The sequence below is a fragment of the Rutidosis leptorrhynchoides genome, chromosome 5, assembly GCF_046630445.1.
Source record: "Rutidosis leptorrhynchoides isolate AG116_Rl617_1_P2 chromosome 5, CSIRO_AGI_Rlap_v1, whole genome shotgun sequence".
Lineage (NCBI taxonomy): Eukaryota > Viridiplantae > Streptophyta > Magnoliopsida > Asterales > Asteraceae > Rutidosis > Rutidosis leptorrhynchoides.
The window spans coordinates 79,984,228-80,001,046 of record NC_092337.1 but is presented as its reverse complement, the minus strand read 5'-3'; the positions used below and the strand labels follow the sequence as shown (position 1 = coordinate 80,001,046).

Genomic DNA, 16,819 nt, shown 5'->3' with positions numbered 1-16,819 from the left:
GAAACGCAAAGTACAAGATATCTCCGCGTACGAAAGGACGTTCGAAAATCCGGAACTGGGACTTGAGCCAACTATCAACGCGCGACGCAACGGAGCTAAAATTACAAGTCAACTATGCACATAAATATAATATAATATATAAATAATTCTTAAAATTATATATATATATATACATATATATATATATATATATATATATATATATATATATATATATATATATATATATATATATATTATATCATAAATTAATAAAACGTCGGTAAAACTAGAAAACAAAAGTAGGTGGTCTGATCCAGCTGGCCATGCGATCGCATGGCCAGGAAGACCATTTTTCATGCGATCGTATGAAGCCAGAAATCTGGCCAGGTCCTATAAATTCAGCATTTTTCGACGAGTAAAAGACACCTTTTTCTTTTCCTTTCTATGTAACGTAAATATATATATATATATATATATATATATATATATATATATATATATATATATATATATATATATATATATATATATATATATATATATATTTATAATATAATTTTAATTTTAAGTTAATAATAATAAGGTTATTTTAAGAATGTTTTACAGGTTTTAAGTCGAAATTATGTCCGTGCAACGCTACGCGATTAATCACCACTGTAAGCTATGTTCTTCATTTTTAAATTAATGTCTCGTAACTAAGTTATTATTATGCTTATTTAAGCCAAAGTAATCGTGATGTTGGACTAAAAATTAAGATTGGGTTATTAGATTTTGTACCATAATTAAGGTTTGGACAAAAGACTGACACTTGTGGACATTGGACTATTGACTATTAATAGATAGGGGGTATTGTCTAATCGAATGACAACTCATTATAACCTGTCGAACCTATCTTCAAATTAGTTAATCTAATAATTATTAAAATGATTATGTATGTTTTATTTAGTGATGTTTATACTACATCTTTTACGATCATTTAATTAATTATTCGGGTTGGGTAATTGATTATTCATTCTGATCAAGTGGGTAAATTAATATTCATATTTCATTAAAACAGGGGTGGATTACATACAAGGATAATTGGTGTAATTGTTAACAAAGTATTAAAATCTTGGATTACACGCAGTCGATAACCTGGTGTAATTATTAACAAAGTATTAAAACCTAGTTACAGTTTGAATCCCTAATTAGTTGGAATATTTGACTTCAGGAATAAGGTAAATTTGACGAGCATTTTATAATTCTGACCGATGGACTATTATGGACAAAAACCAGATAGGTATCAAATAAACCAGGACAAAGGACAATTAACCCGGGTAACAATTAATTAAAATCAAAACGTCAAACATCATGATTACGGAAGTTTAAATAAGCATAATACTTTTATTTCATATTTCATCGTACCTTTATTTACTTTCATTTTAATTACTGCAATTTACTTTATCGCAATTTAAATTCTGTCATTTATATTATCGTCATTTATCTTTACGCTTTATTTAAAATCGACATACCGGTCATTAAACGGTAAAAACCCCCTTTTATAATAATATTACTATATATAATTATATATATTTTATACAAATATAGTTTTTAAAATATAGCGTTAAACTTAGCCAGCTCCCTGTGGAACGAACTGGACTTACTAAAAACTACACTACTCTACGATTAGGTACACTGCCTATAAGTGTTGTAGCAAGTTTTAATTAGTTTTATTAAGTTTAATAATTATTATTAACTATATAAATTAATACTTTTATAAAATAATAATATAAAAATAATATTTTTATAAAAATAAATAATTTTATTATTTTTTATATCATTTTATAAATTGTATATTTTAATAGTTTAATTCGTAATTTATATATTTATCGTTCGTAACTAGTTTTAAACTTAGTATTTTGCCATAGTAGCTCTAGATTTTTAGGCTGTGCCGTAAAATCCCTTAAGTATATTTTCTTTAGACTAAGATTTAGATGCTCTAGAATTTTATGACGTCGCTTATCGCTTTTATATTTAATAAGTTTTAGTGCCTTTTAAGTTATTGCCGTTTTGGATATAGAATTCCTTTTAAGCTTTAATAACTTTAGACGTAAGTTTTAATTTTTAGTTTTTAGAATTCTAAGTTTCGACACTTATTTTCTTATTTTTGTTTTTCGACCTTTTATTTTTCAACATTTTTCGACGCGCTTTTTTTCTTTCTTATTTCTCGACGCTCTAGTTTTTAGGACATAGAATTTTCTATTTCTTCTCTAAAATTTCAAAACGAAAAATTATTTTAAGTGGTTAAATTGATAGACATCCAAAATTTTCCGGTTCGTAGTAATAGTTGGATTTGTTAGTGGCGAGTTGTGGGCTTCTGATTTAAAGGGTCCTGGCTACCTGCTGCATCTATTGGCTATTCGAAACGTGGGCAAAATCAGAAAAGTCTATTAATTTGATAACTTATATAATTTGTATTTTTATAACTAATAGGATATTCAGTGAATGCACCGAGCAAAACGTTTACCACCTTTCATACGTTCACCACCTGTAACTAGATCAAGACATTTAGCCAATATTGTCGCCGTTGATTTTTCTTTAGAATCGTCATCTAGTCGACCAAGTACTCCAATTCAAATTTCCGATAATCCATTTTTTGAACCCGATTTCACTATCGAGAACTCGGAGGATATTCAAGGACAATTCCAAGATCCAGAACCACTAATCATTCCTCCTGAACCACAAACCGTTAAATCAGAATCCTCTAGTGATTCGTATTCAACAAATTCAATAATGGAAGTAACTGAACCTCTAAGTATGGAAGATCGAATGAGAGCCACACGCACGGGCCAAGGTCACGCCATTATTAAGCTAGACATTAATGCGCCAGATTATGAAATCAAGGGACAAATCCTACACATGGTAACTAATCAATGCCAATATAGTGGTACGCCAAAAGAAGATCCAAACGAACATCTTCGAACCTTTAATAGGATCTGTACTCTATTCAAAATCAGAGAAGTTGAAGATGAACAGATCTATCTCATGTTGTTTCTCTGGACTTTAAAGTGAGAAGCCAAAGATTGGTTAGAATCGTTACCTGAAGGGGCGATTGATATATGGGATGTTTTAGCTGAAAATTTTCTTAAACAATTCTTTCCGGCATCTAAAGCTGTGAGACTTCAAGGAGAAATTTTTACGTTCGTGGAAAAGCTAAATGAAACATTATATGAGGCATGGACAAGATTTGGAAAATTGTTGAGAGGATGTCCTCAACACGGTTTAGATACTTATCAAATAGTACAAATATTCTACCAAGGATGCGACATTGCTACATGAAAAGACATCGACATAACAGCTGGTGGTTCCATTATGAAGTAAACAGCAACCGAAGCTCACAAAATCATTAATAACACAGCATCCCACTCACATGAGTGGCATCAAGAAAAAGATATTTTTCGATCATCTAAAGCGGCTAGAGCCGATTCTAGCCATGACTTTGATTCCGTTTTCGCAAAAATAGATGCTTTCGAGAGATGAATGGAAAAGATGAATAAAGATATTCACACAATACAAATCAGTTATGAGCAATGCGGTGGACCACACTTAACGAAAAATTGTCACATTGAGCAAACGATGAAACAACGTGATAATGTTTCCTACATAAACCAAAGGCCGGGAAATAATTATTAAAATAATTATCAACCGCCAAGGCCAAACTTCAATCGAAATCAAAACATTCTTTACAATCCAAATGGACCTAACAATAACTCGTACAATCAACAAGGTCTGAATAACCAACCAACTCAAAACAACACTTTCAATCAACAAAAACCTAGCTTATATAAACCACCACAACAAACCGAAGAGAAAAAGCCAAATCTGGAAGAGATGATGGCAAAGATAATGGAATCTCAAACAGAATTTATTACATCTCAAACCCAAACAAATGAGAGGTTTGATCAGTCATTAAGAACTCAACAAGCTTCCATTTTGAATCTAGAAAAACACGTAGGTACTCTTGCTAGTATGATGAGTGAGAGGGAACAAGGAAAGCTACCGAGTAATACTGAAGTAAATCCTCGGAATGAGAATGTTAATATGGTGTCAACAAATTCTAAAAAACCATCATCAAAAGATGGGAAGGTTTTTAGATGTGAGTAACAATGAAGAAGTTACAATAACACCACCACCCGAGTATGTAAAGCCAGTGGTGGCACCATACAGACCACCCATTCCATTTCCAAGAAAAGGAGTTGAGTATGAGCAAGTAATAGGTAATAAAGTTTGGGATACCTCTGGAAAGAAGAAGAAGAATAAGAAAGTACAATAAACAAAAACCGTAAAAATAAACCCGGTGAAGACAGTTCCACCAAAACCTCCACCCAGGGTGGGTGATCCGGGTGAATTTATTGTTCCTTGTCTACTTAGTGATTGTGTTATGTATGATGCACTAGCAGATTTAGGTGCAAGTGTGAGTGTTATGCCTCTTTCATTATATAAAAGATTAGGTGTAGGTGAGTTAAGTCTAACGGAAATGAGTGTTCGACTCTTTGATCAAACCATTAGGCACCCAGTTGGAATCGTTGATAACCTACATGTTCAAGTGGGTAATTTAACCTTTCTAGTCAAATTTATTGTCATTGACATAGAAGAGGACCTAAACATTCCTCTAATTTTAGGTCGACCATTCTTAGCGTCCACCGGGGAGTTATTTGATGTAAGAAAGGGTAGAATGACACTTAGTGATGGTGAAAAATCGGTCACCTTTGTGATTTGAAAGACTAAATCTCCACCAACTAAAACCGTTGAACCGATAAAGACGATTGGTAAGAAGCATATTGTTTTACCAACTCCAACGTTAGTGCTTAACAATAATAAAACGCCTGAGTGTGGGGAAGATGAAGTGACACCTAATGATGACTTGATAACAAAGAACCCCGTTGTTGGTACGAAATTAAATGATCCCGTTATTAACAGTTCAATGAAGAAACTTATTAAATGGATTCGCGATGCTAGAACCAAGGGGAACTTTAAGTTATGTAACCGGTTAGTATCCAATCTTTTGCCTAAAGAAAAGGCGAAACTAATTGAATTTGTGGATATTACACATGAATCCGACCAATGGCTTAAAGCAAAAGTCACAGATATGTAAGTTGATTATGGTCCAAGAGAAATTGACGATGAAGTTTACCACAATTTCGACACCACAGCTACCTAAGTGTGGGGAGATTCAAATGTTCTAAGAAATAATGCTGTCTAGGGTTAGTTGTTCTATTCTCGTGTAGTTCCGAGAATGAAATCCGATTGGTCTTTTCCGCTAGTAGACACTAAAGAACTAGTTTTCTCCCCCCATTCTGATTTTTGTTTTGTTTTGTAGGTTTTGTATGAATTTAATAAGCTCTTTAGAATTAATTTTTTTTTGTGAATAAAAAAAAACAAAAATTACTTTATTTCATTAAGTTAAAAAAAAATTATTTCTAAAATTCATCGTAAGTTAAAGACTAGGTCATGAAACCGAAATTGCTTTACCCGAGGGCGGGGCGACAAATTTTGTTATCATTATATTTAATATTATTGATCTAAAGTATACCAAAAAAATTAAAAAACCAAAAATCTTTACTTTTAAAACAATCGCTTTAAAAACGACAAATTTTAAATTTTGTCGAGGGACGGACTAAGTAAACATACCGAAACTACCTAAAGTAAAAGGAAACAAAAGTTTAAAAAATTATTCATTTAAATTGTTTTAATAAACAAAGGTTTTATAATATATATATATATATATATATATATATATATATATATATATATATATATATATATATATATATATATATATATATATTTATTTTTATATTATATATATGTTTGTAGTTTATCTTATATACAAAACAGGGTAAAACAGCGCACTTTCAAAGACTGACATTCAAGTTCAGCAAAAGCTACTAATTTTGACGACAAGACGCAAAATATCAAATGTGATATAAAATAATATGTTTGCAAACTCGGTATTTTTAATCACTTTTCTACACTAATCACCCTCATGAATTTATAATTATAGTCTGATTTCATGCAAATGAGGGCATTGCATGATCTCAAGTGTAGGGAAGGGTTATAAATTTTCTCGGGTTTACACTTAGTATAATTGCCAAATTTTGTGAAAATTTGAAAAATTTTCAACTAAATGAATTCAAAATCATGTTTATACATATTTATGAACGATAAAACTAGGTGATAATACCGAAATTATTGTTACCTCGGAGAGAACATAAATGGAGAAACAACCTAAAACATTAGAATTCATTTAAAATGGAATAGAGGAGAATAAAAAGGCAAAAAAATAAATAAATAAAAGCTAAGTGTGGGAAGAATTTACCAAGTTATTTAAAACACATATCACATATATTTGGTACAGATTATTGCAGGTACTTTTGTTTTGGACGATTTTAATCAGTTTTACCTAATTTACTGTAATATATATTTGAAAGAAAGATGGATCTGCATGATGAATCAATTCCATCATTAAAAGGAAGTAAAGTCTTCCGAAAAAGACACGCGCTTCTTGATTTAGGTCAGAAAGTTGTCGTCCAGACCAGTTGTAGGTTGACGAAAAATCTAGAAAAGTCATCTCTAAAATCAGCAGGAAATCCACGGACCTCAGCATCAAACAGGGTCGCCAAGTGGTCAGACTTATTCTAACCATGAGAGGATCTGTCTCGTAAAATGGGGAGGGCGTCGTACAAATTATCTTGATAAGACTAATGAATCAGACCCCTAGAAAGGATAATCTCCTTAAAAGATTAAAAATCAGCTTTTAATCCTGATATTACTCAATCCTTGAGATTGACTTTAAAGATTGAGAATTACAAACTCATAGAATTCGATGATATCTAAACTCAAGCTTGAACGAGAAAATATTTTGATCAAATTAAAACCGATTTGTTTTCTGAAAACCTATTTTCAATGCGTTCATTACCATTGAACGTAAAATCCTAAGAATTCACCGGAATTCATTAGGTCACCTGAACCAAATCGGGTGTCAACCGTAAGAATAGTGGTTGCATAGCATGGTCGAAGACAGGACCTTGTGCCAGTCCGAAAAACTATAGGGTGATCTTTACTATTGCTCCTACAAAGGATAGTAATTGCATCCGACACGATATAGACCATAATAAAAAGCATGTCACGGGACATTGCCTTAACAGTTGCTTGTTCAACGCTTTCCTTTACAACCGGATGGTAGTTTACTGAAAGGTAATATACGGAGCAAGTATACTGGACGTGTTGCTTTCCTAATACACGGTTAGCAAGTGGGTGACACAAAACCGCAAGTTTTGAGCTAAAATTTTAAAATCTGAAACCCACACAACCCACAAAAATAATTTGCAAACACCGGTGAAGGGTTATTCCGGAAAACTTATCTAGGGTAAAAACTAGAATGAATTTTCAAAAGATCAAATGTTTTCATAAAGATCCAATTTCCTAAAAGGATCTAAATTTTTATAGTCATGTGGGACTGTAAACCACATCGTTACTATCATTGTTTATATCGCCGTATCAAAATCACTGATGTATAAAGTGTGAGAATAAAAAAAAGTGATTCGAGTGAAGTGTGATTTAATTTCAAGTTCTGTATTGCTTGAGGACAAGCAACGCTCAAGTGTGGGGATATTTGATAATGCTCCAAATGAACATATATTTAGGCACAATATCCTTCCAATATGTAAAGCTTTTAGTTGTAATTGTTCTATTTTTATGTAATATTCGTTTAAATAAATAAGTGCGAATACAAAAGAAGAAAACGACGATTTGAAGACGCAAATGACCAAAAAGCTCAAATGTACAAGATATAATTCAAGTGGTTCAATTTAATGATGAGAAACATCTAAAAATTACAAGAGTGCAAGCCACGAAACGCAAAGTACAAGATATCTTCGCGTACGAAAGGACGTTCGAAAATCCGGAACCGGGACTTGAGCCAACTATCAACGCGCGACGCAACAGAGCTAAAATTACAAGTCAACTATGCACATAAATATAATATAATATATAAATAATTCTTAAAATTATATATATATTATATTATATATTAATAAAACGTCGGCAAAACTAGAAAACAAAAGTAGGTGGCCTGATCCAGCTGGCCATTCGATCGCATGGCCAGGAAGACCATTTTTCATGCGATCGCATGAAGCCAGAAACCTGGCCAGGTCCTATAAATTCAGCATTTTTCGACGAGTAAAAGACACCTTTTTCTTTTCCTTTCTATGTAACGTAAATATATATATATATATATATATATATATATATATATATATATATATATATATATATATATATATATATATATATATATATATATATATATATATATATATATATATATATATATATATATATATATATTATAATATAATTTTAATTTTAAGTTAATAATAATAAGGTTATTTTAAGAATGTTTTACGGGGTTTAAGTCGAAATTCTGTACGTGCAACGCTACGCGATTAATCACCACTGTAAGCTATGTTCTTCCTTTTTAAATTAATGTCTCGTAACTAAATTATTATTATGCTTATTTAAGCCAAAGTAATCGTGATGTTGGACTAAAAATTAAGATTGGGTTATTAGATTTTGTACCATAATTAAGGGTTGGACAAAAGACCGACACTTGTGGACATTGGACTATTGACTATTAATAGATAGGGGGTATTGTCTAATCGAATGACAACTCATTATAACCTGTCGAACCTATCTTCAAATTAGTTAATCTAATAATTATTAAAATGATTATGTATGTTTTATTTAGTGACGTTTATACGACATCTTTTACGATCATTTAATTAATTATTCGGGTTGGGTAATTGATTATTCATTCTGATCAAGTGGGTAAATTAATATTCATATTTCATTAAAACAGGGGTGGATTACATATAAGGATAATTGGTGTAATTGTTAACAAAGTATTAAAACCTTGGATTACACGCAGTCGATAACCTGGTGTAATTATTAACAAAGTATTAAAACCTTGTTACAGTTCGAATCCCTAATTAGTTGGAATATTTAACTTCGGGAATAAGGTTAATTTGACGAGCATTTTATAATTATGACCGATGGACTATTATGGACAAAAACCAGATAGGTATCAAATAAATCAGGACAAATGACAATTAACCCGGGTAACAATTAATTAAAATCAAAACGTCAAACATCATGATTACGGAAGTTTAAATAAGCATAATACTTTTATTTCATATTTCATCGTACCTTTATTTACTGTCATTTTAATTACTGCAATTTACTTTATCGCAATTTAAATTCTGTCATTTATATTATCGTCATTTTACTTTACGCTTTATTTAAAATCGACCAACCGATCATTAAACGGTAAAAACCCCTTTTTATAATAATATTACTATATATAATTATATATATTTTATACAAATATAGTTTTTAAAATATAGCGTTAAACTTAGCCAGCTCCCTGTGGAATGAACTGGACTTACTAAAAATTACACTACTCTACGATTAGGTATACTGCCTATAAGTGTTGTAGCAAGGTTTACGTATATCCATTCTATAAATAAATAAATAACTTGTTTAAAATTGTATCTTATTTCGTAGTAAAAATATAGTATATTTCATATACACCTCGCATAACATCACAACTATTGGCCGATATCCTGGAGACGTTCAGCTCTCTGCGAAAAATCAATATGAAGCTCAATCCTACAAAGTGCAGTTTTAGGGAAGAAGAAGGCAAGTTCTTGGGGCATATAGTTACGCCTAGAGCAAATCAAGGCTAATCCCAAGAAAATTGAAGCTGTAGAGCGAATGACCTTCCCAAAATCAAGAAAAGAAGTTCAAAGTTTAACAGGCAAGTTGGCTACGCTAACGAGATTCCTGTCAAAAGCCGCAGAGCGGTCATTACCATTTTTCCAGACTCTCAAAAATTCATTGAAAAAGTCGGACTTCAGGTGGACTGAGGAGGCTGAAAAATCTTTTGTCAAGATGAATTCCTCCTCAAGGAACTGCCTATTTTAACTGCGCTTATAGCGGGATAGACATTGATGTTGTATCTTGCGACTTCAAAAGAGGCCATCAGTTCCGTTCTCATCGCAGATAGGGGGAAGGTATGTCTATTGGGACTTGAAATAGGTACGGAATGTAATGTTTATAGTGTATTTCTCACTATTTTAGCGCAGGTACAAATGCATGTGTATTTTGCCAGCAAAGCACTTAGCGGCATCGAAGTTAACTATCCACCTATTGAACAACTTGTGTATGCGCTAGTACACATGGCTCATCGGTTGCGCAGGTACTTCCAGGCGCATCAAATAGTGGTGTTAACTGACCAACCCATAAGACAAGTATAAGTCGTGGCGTGCACATCCTCATCTCTTGTTTACACAATCTCATAAGACACTAAATACGCGCTTGAATTAATTATGACTTGCTGGTAAAATGTGATAACAGGTGTTGTACAAGCGTAAGGTTTCGGGTAGATTAGCCAAGTGGGCCATTGAATTGGGAGAACATGAAATCAATTACTCCCCATACACGGCCGTAAAAGGCCAAATACTCGCAGGTTACTTGGCTGAAACAACAGAGAAGTAGAGGCACTCGCGGAAAGTACTACAATCGATTGTGACAAAAATCAGGTATGGGAATTGTATACAGATGGAGCTTGTGGACTCGAAGGCACTGGACTGGTCCTCACGAGTCCTGACAGAAGGGACAATACTTATGCACTCCGATTTACGTTTGCTGCGACCAAAAATGAGTCTGAGTATGAAGCATTGCTATCTGGGATGCGCATAGTGCAACAACCTGGAATAAAGCACTTGGATGCATAAGTGGACTCACAGTTGGTCGCCAACCAGATCAATGGATCTTTTGGGGTGCATGAAGCCTCTATGCAGCGATACATGGAGCTGGTGCACGAATTGGCAAATGAATTCGATGTTTTTAGGTTAATGCAGGTACCCAGGGGGCAAAACAAGAAAGCAGACGTGCTGAGTAAATTGTCCGCTTTGGCCTTCGATCATCTGCGCAAAAACGTGTGGGTTAAAGTGTTAACAGGAAAATCTATTAATGAGAAACCAAATGTTGCGCCCATCGGGGAAGAAAACCCGAATTGGATGACACCGTTAGTGAAATTCTTAACGGAGGGCGAACTTCCAGCAGACAAAAAAGAAGCGCAAAATATTCTCATGAAAGCCGCCATGTATGCGTTAATCGAAGGTGTCTTATATCAGAAATCTTATCTAGGGCCAAGCTTGTTGTGCATTGGACCTAATCAGGCTAAAGAGGTGCTTCAAGAAGTTCACGAGGGTTCTTGTGCTTTGCACTCAGGTTACAGAACAATCGCTGCAAAAGTGATGCGCATAGGGTATTACTGGCCCACCATTCATAGCGATGCATCGGAAACTGTAAGGACATGCCAATCGTGTCAACAGCATGCGCTGATAAGCCGAGCACCACGACATCCTATGATACCAATAACGGCTGATTCAGTAAATGGGCCATCGACATTGTCGGCCCTATCACTGTGTGCTCAGGTACGCATGAAATAATACACTTGTGTAATACTTTGGAATATACGCGCTCTAATAGTATTTACATTATCATTGCTTGCTCAGGAGGTATAAAATTCTTGGTGGTGGAAATTGATTATTTCACCAAGTGGGTGGAGGCTAAGGCAATGGCAGCAATTACTAGCAGGCGCATCCATAAGTTCTTTTAGGAAGATATTGTGAGCAGGTTTGGTATCCCCAATGAAATTGTCAGCGACAACGGTACTCAGTTTGAAAGCGACCTGTAAAGACCCAACCCGTTATCCAACCAATTTCGAGACACATTTGTTTTTTGTTTTTTGAAATAGTCTCTGCCACGCCTTATGGCGCGGCCGCGCCCACAACCTGCGCGGCGGGCAGAAACATAAAACAGTACCAGTCATCAGGTTAAATAAGCTCGACATTCAAATTCAGTGAAATGGCACAGCGCGCCCTGACCCTGCGTGGCGCGCAAACATACCTGATCAGATTCTGTTTTATATACAAAAATGAGCAAGCGAAAAATCCCACTACTCGGCACTCTTAAATAGAACTAAACACCACATCACTTCACGACAAGTAAATTAAACAAGTTTTCACAATAAAACGAGTTTTACGACACCGGGCCTGCTTTGACCTGATTCACCATTTCGGTTACAAAAAAACAAGTTTCGACCACGTTAGTTTAATTTCCAAACGACACTGGAGCATGGTGTTTGGGGGTTAAACTACCCAATATTTGGTCAAACTTCAAAAGCGTCCCCTATCATAACAAAAGCAAGAGGTCACTAATCCAAACGAATTCCCTTACCTTTATTGGCGCCGGAGCCTAAAAAGGTTAACAATGAGAGGGTAAGCAAAATGCTTAGTGAATGCAATAATTACACATATACATATATAACCTACTTACTTGCAATCACTTACACAATTACCGCATACACGCTAGCAATATAATTAGCATACCATCGCAAAGTATAACGCTAAATCTCCAATACACAAGCTAGCACGAACAATAACATATAACCCGAACAATATATTATGCTAAATAGTAAATCAACACATAACCATGATTAACCAATCGTACGAGGGGATGGTGCTCGCGAAAGACCACCGGTGTTCACAACAACCATTAGTGTACAACGAAATATATCACTAACCCCTGGGTGGCATCGACCGCCCGAACCCCCCCCCCCCCCCCCCACACACACACACACATGATGATATGGTATCGTACGCCCGAACTTTAAACCCATATCTCATGCCAACACGATGTGGTATCGCGCGCCCCCGTGCGCCCGAACTTAAATCCCACATCGTATTTCACACAAGTAAGTACATTACATACACACATGTGTAATTATTCCACTCACCTTAACACCTTTGGTGAATGATGAAACAAACTTGCAACCTTCAATGTAACGTACCTATTATACTATGCACATAATCAATCTTACATTCAAGTTGGTCAACCAACTCACCCACCATCTTAGGGTCATCTTGACCCATAGTGCAAATGTGAACCATTTGCACCTTTAACCCTCACACTAGGTCAAGATTACACCAAATCGCTAACATCGATCGATTAAGGTCTTAATACACTTATTAACACAAAGTTATTGCATTTTCATACTCACTAGGCAACTTAGGTCACTCAAGACTCATTTGACCCATTCCAAGGTCAACACACCCATCTGGGTCATCCACAACCCAAATAACACCCATTTACAAAATTAACAAAGTGTGCTAGTGATTAACTAACCATTTAAGACCCATAAACACATATTATCACTTTAAAACTCTAGGTTAGTCATTCTTGGGTTCTTATGACTCAATCTTACCCAAAAACCCCCAATCATCAATAAATGGGTTTTATGTTCACCATTAACCCAAACCCTAACCCTTAAACAAATCAAAGTAAATAAAATCAAGGTCAGGACATACTACCACAATCAAAACGTAGCTAGTAACTAGATGAACAACTTTAATACATGCACTTTGACCCAAATCAAGCTTCTTCCTCCTTGATTTGAGCTTTCTCTCTCTTAATTGGTTTCTCTCTCTAAAATTGAAGTGGAGAGGATAAGGTTGGTGGTTGGAATGAATGTGTCCCAACCATCACAAAACTGGTTATAAATGACCTAAATTCGACCCCCAAGTGAAATTACCCAAAAGCCCTTATTCATTTAACTTAAAAATAAAAGAGCTGGTAACAGCTGTCTTGCGCGGCGCTCAACTACATGGCGCGGCGCGCCGTAAAGGCACAAAATTCAGTTTTCAACTTTTCAACGTGATACAACCCCCACACTCGCTTATGTACTCCTACAATAACACTTATGTACACCACTTATATTCATATTATGTACATTAAAATAATCTGGGTCTTACACGAGCCTTTCAAGAGCTGGTGTCAAGAGTTGAATATCAAGCAGTCATTTACTTCGATCGCTCACCCACAGGCCAATGGCCAATGTGAAGTAACAAACCGAGATATCGTAAGGGGAATAAAAGCGCGCATGGGCTTGTATGGAAATGAGTGGGTTGATGAGCTCTCGAGTGTTTTGTGGACGCATCGTACTACTCATAAAAATAGCACAGGAGAAACACCGTTCAGCTTGGTTTATGGGATATTGGAATAATCCCCACCGAATTAATGATGAAGCGCATATGTAGCTTCGATGAGTCAAGTAATGATGAAGGTTTATGCGCTAACCTAGACATGCTAGAAGAGTGTAGAGAAATAGCTGCCATACGTGAAGCTGTCAACAACCAGAAAATCTCTAAGTATTATGATAAGCGTGTCAAGCCTATGTCGTTTTGAATTGGAGATTATGTATGGTGCAACAATGAGGCTAGTCGGGCAGAAAATACTGGGAAGCTGGGGTCCAACTGGGAAGGCCCTTATGAAGTTATTGGCATAAGTGCAACGGGGTCTTATATCCTGGCAGGAATAAATGGAGAACGAATACCTCGTACTTGGCATGCAACTTGAAAAGATGTTACATATAATTGTCAGGCTGCAGCACCAGAATTGATCACCCCACCTTTTAAGCACTTGCATTTTTTAGTTTACTTGAAATGTTGCTTTATTTACTTGTAAGACAATTCGTATTTCATTCATGGTTGCCATAAGTTGTCATTTGGATACGACTTAAGAATTTGATTTATTTTGTGATGAATAAATTAAATTTTTCTAATAGAAGTGTTTGGTTACATTTCGACGCACAATATGATAGCAATTATGTGCATCCTGTCTCCTTAAGGGATGATCTCTAGCTCCCGCATGGCAGAAGCCTGTTTAGTTACAAGGCTAGATTTTAGGGTGGGATACAGGCATTGGTTTGCCTAGACCAACACACTCTCGCAGACTAGAAGACTACAAGTCATGACTATAAACGGCAAGCATTGGGGTTGATTGCCCACTAGCCTAAGTGTTGGTTCACTTGGAAGACTCTGGATATTTTACTTAATAATGTAATGAAAAGCGTCGGCTATGTGCACAATAGTATGGTGTCGGTTAGTATTATTAAAATTGGAGTATAAACGAGTATACATTGATTTGTATGCAAATAAAATTTTAAGTTTTAAGAACTTAATACGCCTAGTGATGCAACAATACAATAAGAAAAGATATTGAGTTACTTTACTTATTAAAACAAAAGACGCAATGCATAGCATTGACTACGTTATACTATTACAAAAAAGTGCTTAAAGCACAAAACTTAAACTGGCAAGCATGCCATTACGATTACAATGAAATTGAAATCTAAACTACGTGGCCTATCTGGAACGGTGCCCTACAATAATGGTAACAATCCTTCGAACCCTCGCCCGCAGCGATCATGCGGATTGCCCCATGTAAACAGAAAATGAAAAAACTAAACTAAGGGAGGGAGTACACCCATGGTGTTAAAAGCGCCTCAAGAAGCACGCTAATAACGGATGCACCCCCAAGGGTAGTGATCAGGATCAGAAGCGGCATCCACAAGAGTTTGAATAGAAATACTTTCCAGCACTTTGTTGGACTCAAGAACTCTTTCGTAAGCATTATCTTCAAGCTGGTCAATGATGATCTGAGGAATAAAACTGGAACTTCAATATTTTTTTAGATTAAATCCCAGAACCGCACCCGTTCGAGCTCCTTGACAGCCTTAAGAGCTTCTGTATAAAGCTCAGTTACAATAGAAGCACCAAGCGCATGGGTGGTAATGGTTGGAAGCACTGCTCGTAGATCTACATAAGTCCATCACATGACGTCACGGCTCGCAGCAGCTTCGCTAACCTGGGTAGTGAGATCATTTTTCTCAAAAGTCAATAAATCAAGATAGGAGGTAGCAACAGCAAGCTCCTCCCTCAGTACCTTGTTTTCCTCCTCGTAATCAACCTGCAAAGATAGCAACTCAACTTTTTCTTTCTTTAAAGACTTAACAGTGGCCTCAGCTGTTTTCAGCGCGTTATTGGCCACTTTCAACTGCATTTCAAGAAGCTGCACTATTTTCTGTAGCTGCCCAGATAAATGAAGATCAGCACGATGAGTGCGCTCGGTACTCAACCTATCACAATCCCTCGCCCATGTCAAGAATGACAACTACTAGTCGAAGTTCTTCTTTTGGTCTGGTGTCATCTTCTCCAACTCTTGCCTTTTGACAGCAGGAGCGCACCCCTGCATGTAGAGATTTTTCTCAAGTGCGGCGCGCTAGGAAACATTTAAAATGGTAAACAAGTTATCTACTTGGATAGGCACGTATCGGTTATCATTCAGAATTGGCGCCCGAGTGGATGGGGTGGCGCTGGCTCGGCTAGCAGCAGGAGTAGTGGAGGATGGAGCAATAATGGCAAGAGGAACCAGTGTGATTGGATAAACATTAGTAGTTGGGGGCGCAGGAATTACAGGGGGTGCGCGTGCAGCAGATTGAGTGCAGCAGAAACAGGAGGCTCCACATCTTCATCGATATGAACAACTATCAACAAAATACCATAATCAGACATGCAAGATGTAAGAATATCAACTTTAGAAAAATAAATAAAGTTGTATTATTCCTTCAGATGAACTCGCAACTTTGTTCTTCTTAGTGGGAGGATTGAGGCGCATAGAAGAGCGACACTTTGAAGTAGCCTCATCTGCTATCTCCTCACTATTCATGGCTTCGACATCCCTCATGCTAGCATCCTGTTCAACGATTTCCTTCTTGATGGTGTAACCCTTGAAATCTTCATCCATAAGAATATCACGAGCATTCATCACTGCAAAAGTAGCGCACAAAGGTTAGCATGCACTAAAATAAATCATTAATTAATCGATTTAG

General features: G+C 35.7%; 1 protein-coding gene across 1 annotated transcript; it reads left to right on the top strand.

The window, feature by feature from the left end:
• Positions 1 to 10,889: 10,889 nt before the first annotated feature.
• On the top strand, positions 10,890 to 14,434 carry LOC139848775 (uncharacterized). The gene is made up of 3 exons (XM_071838472.1): positions 10,890 to 11,522; positions 11,604 to 11,606; positions 14,342 to 14,434. The coding sequence occupies exons 1-3, from the start codon at positions 10,890 to 10,892 to the stop codon at positions 14,432 to 14,434; spliced, it is 729 nt and encodes a 242-aa protein (XP_071694573.1).
• The last annotated feature ends 2,385 nt before the right edge of the window (positions 14,435 to 16,819 follow it).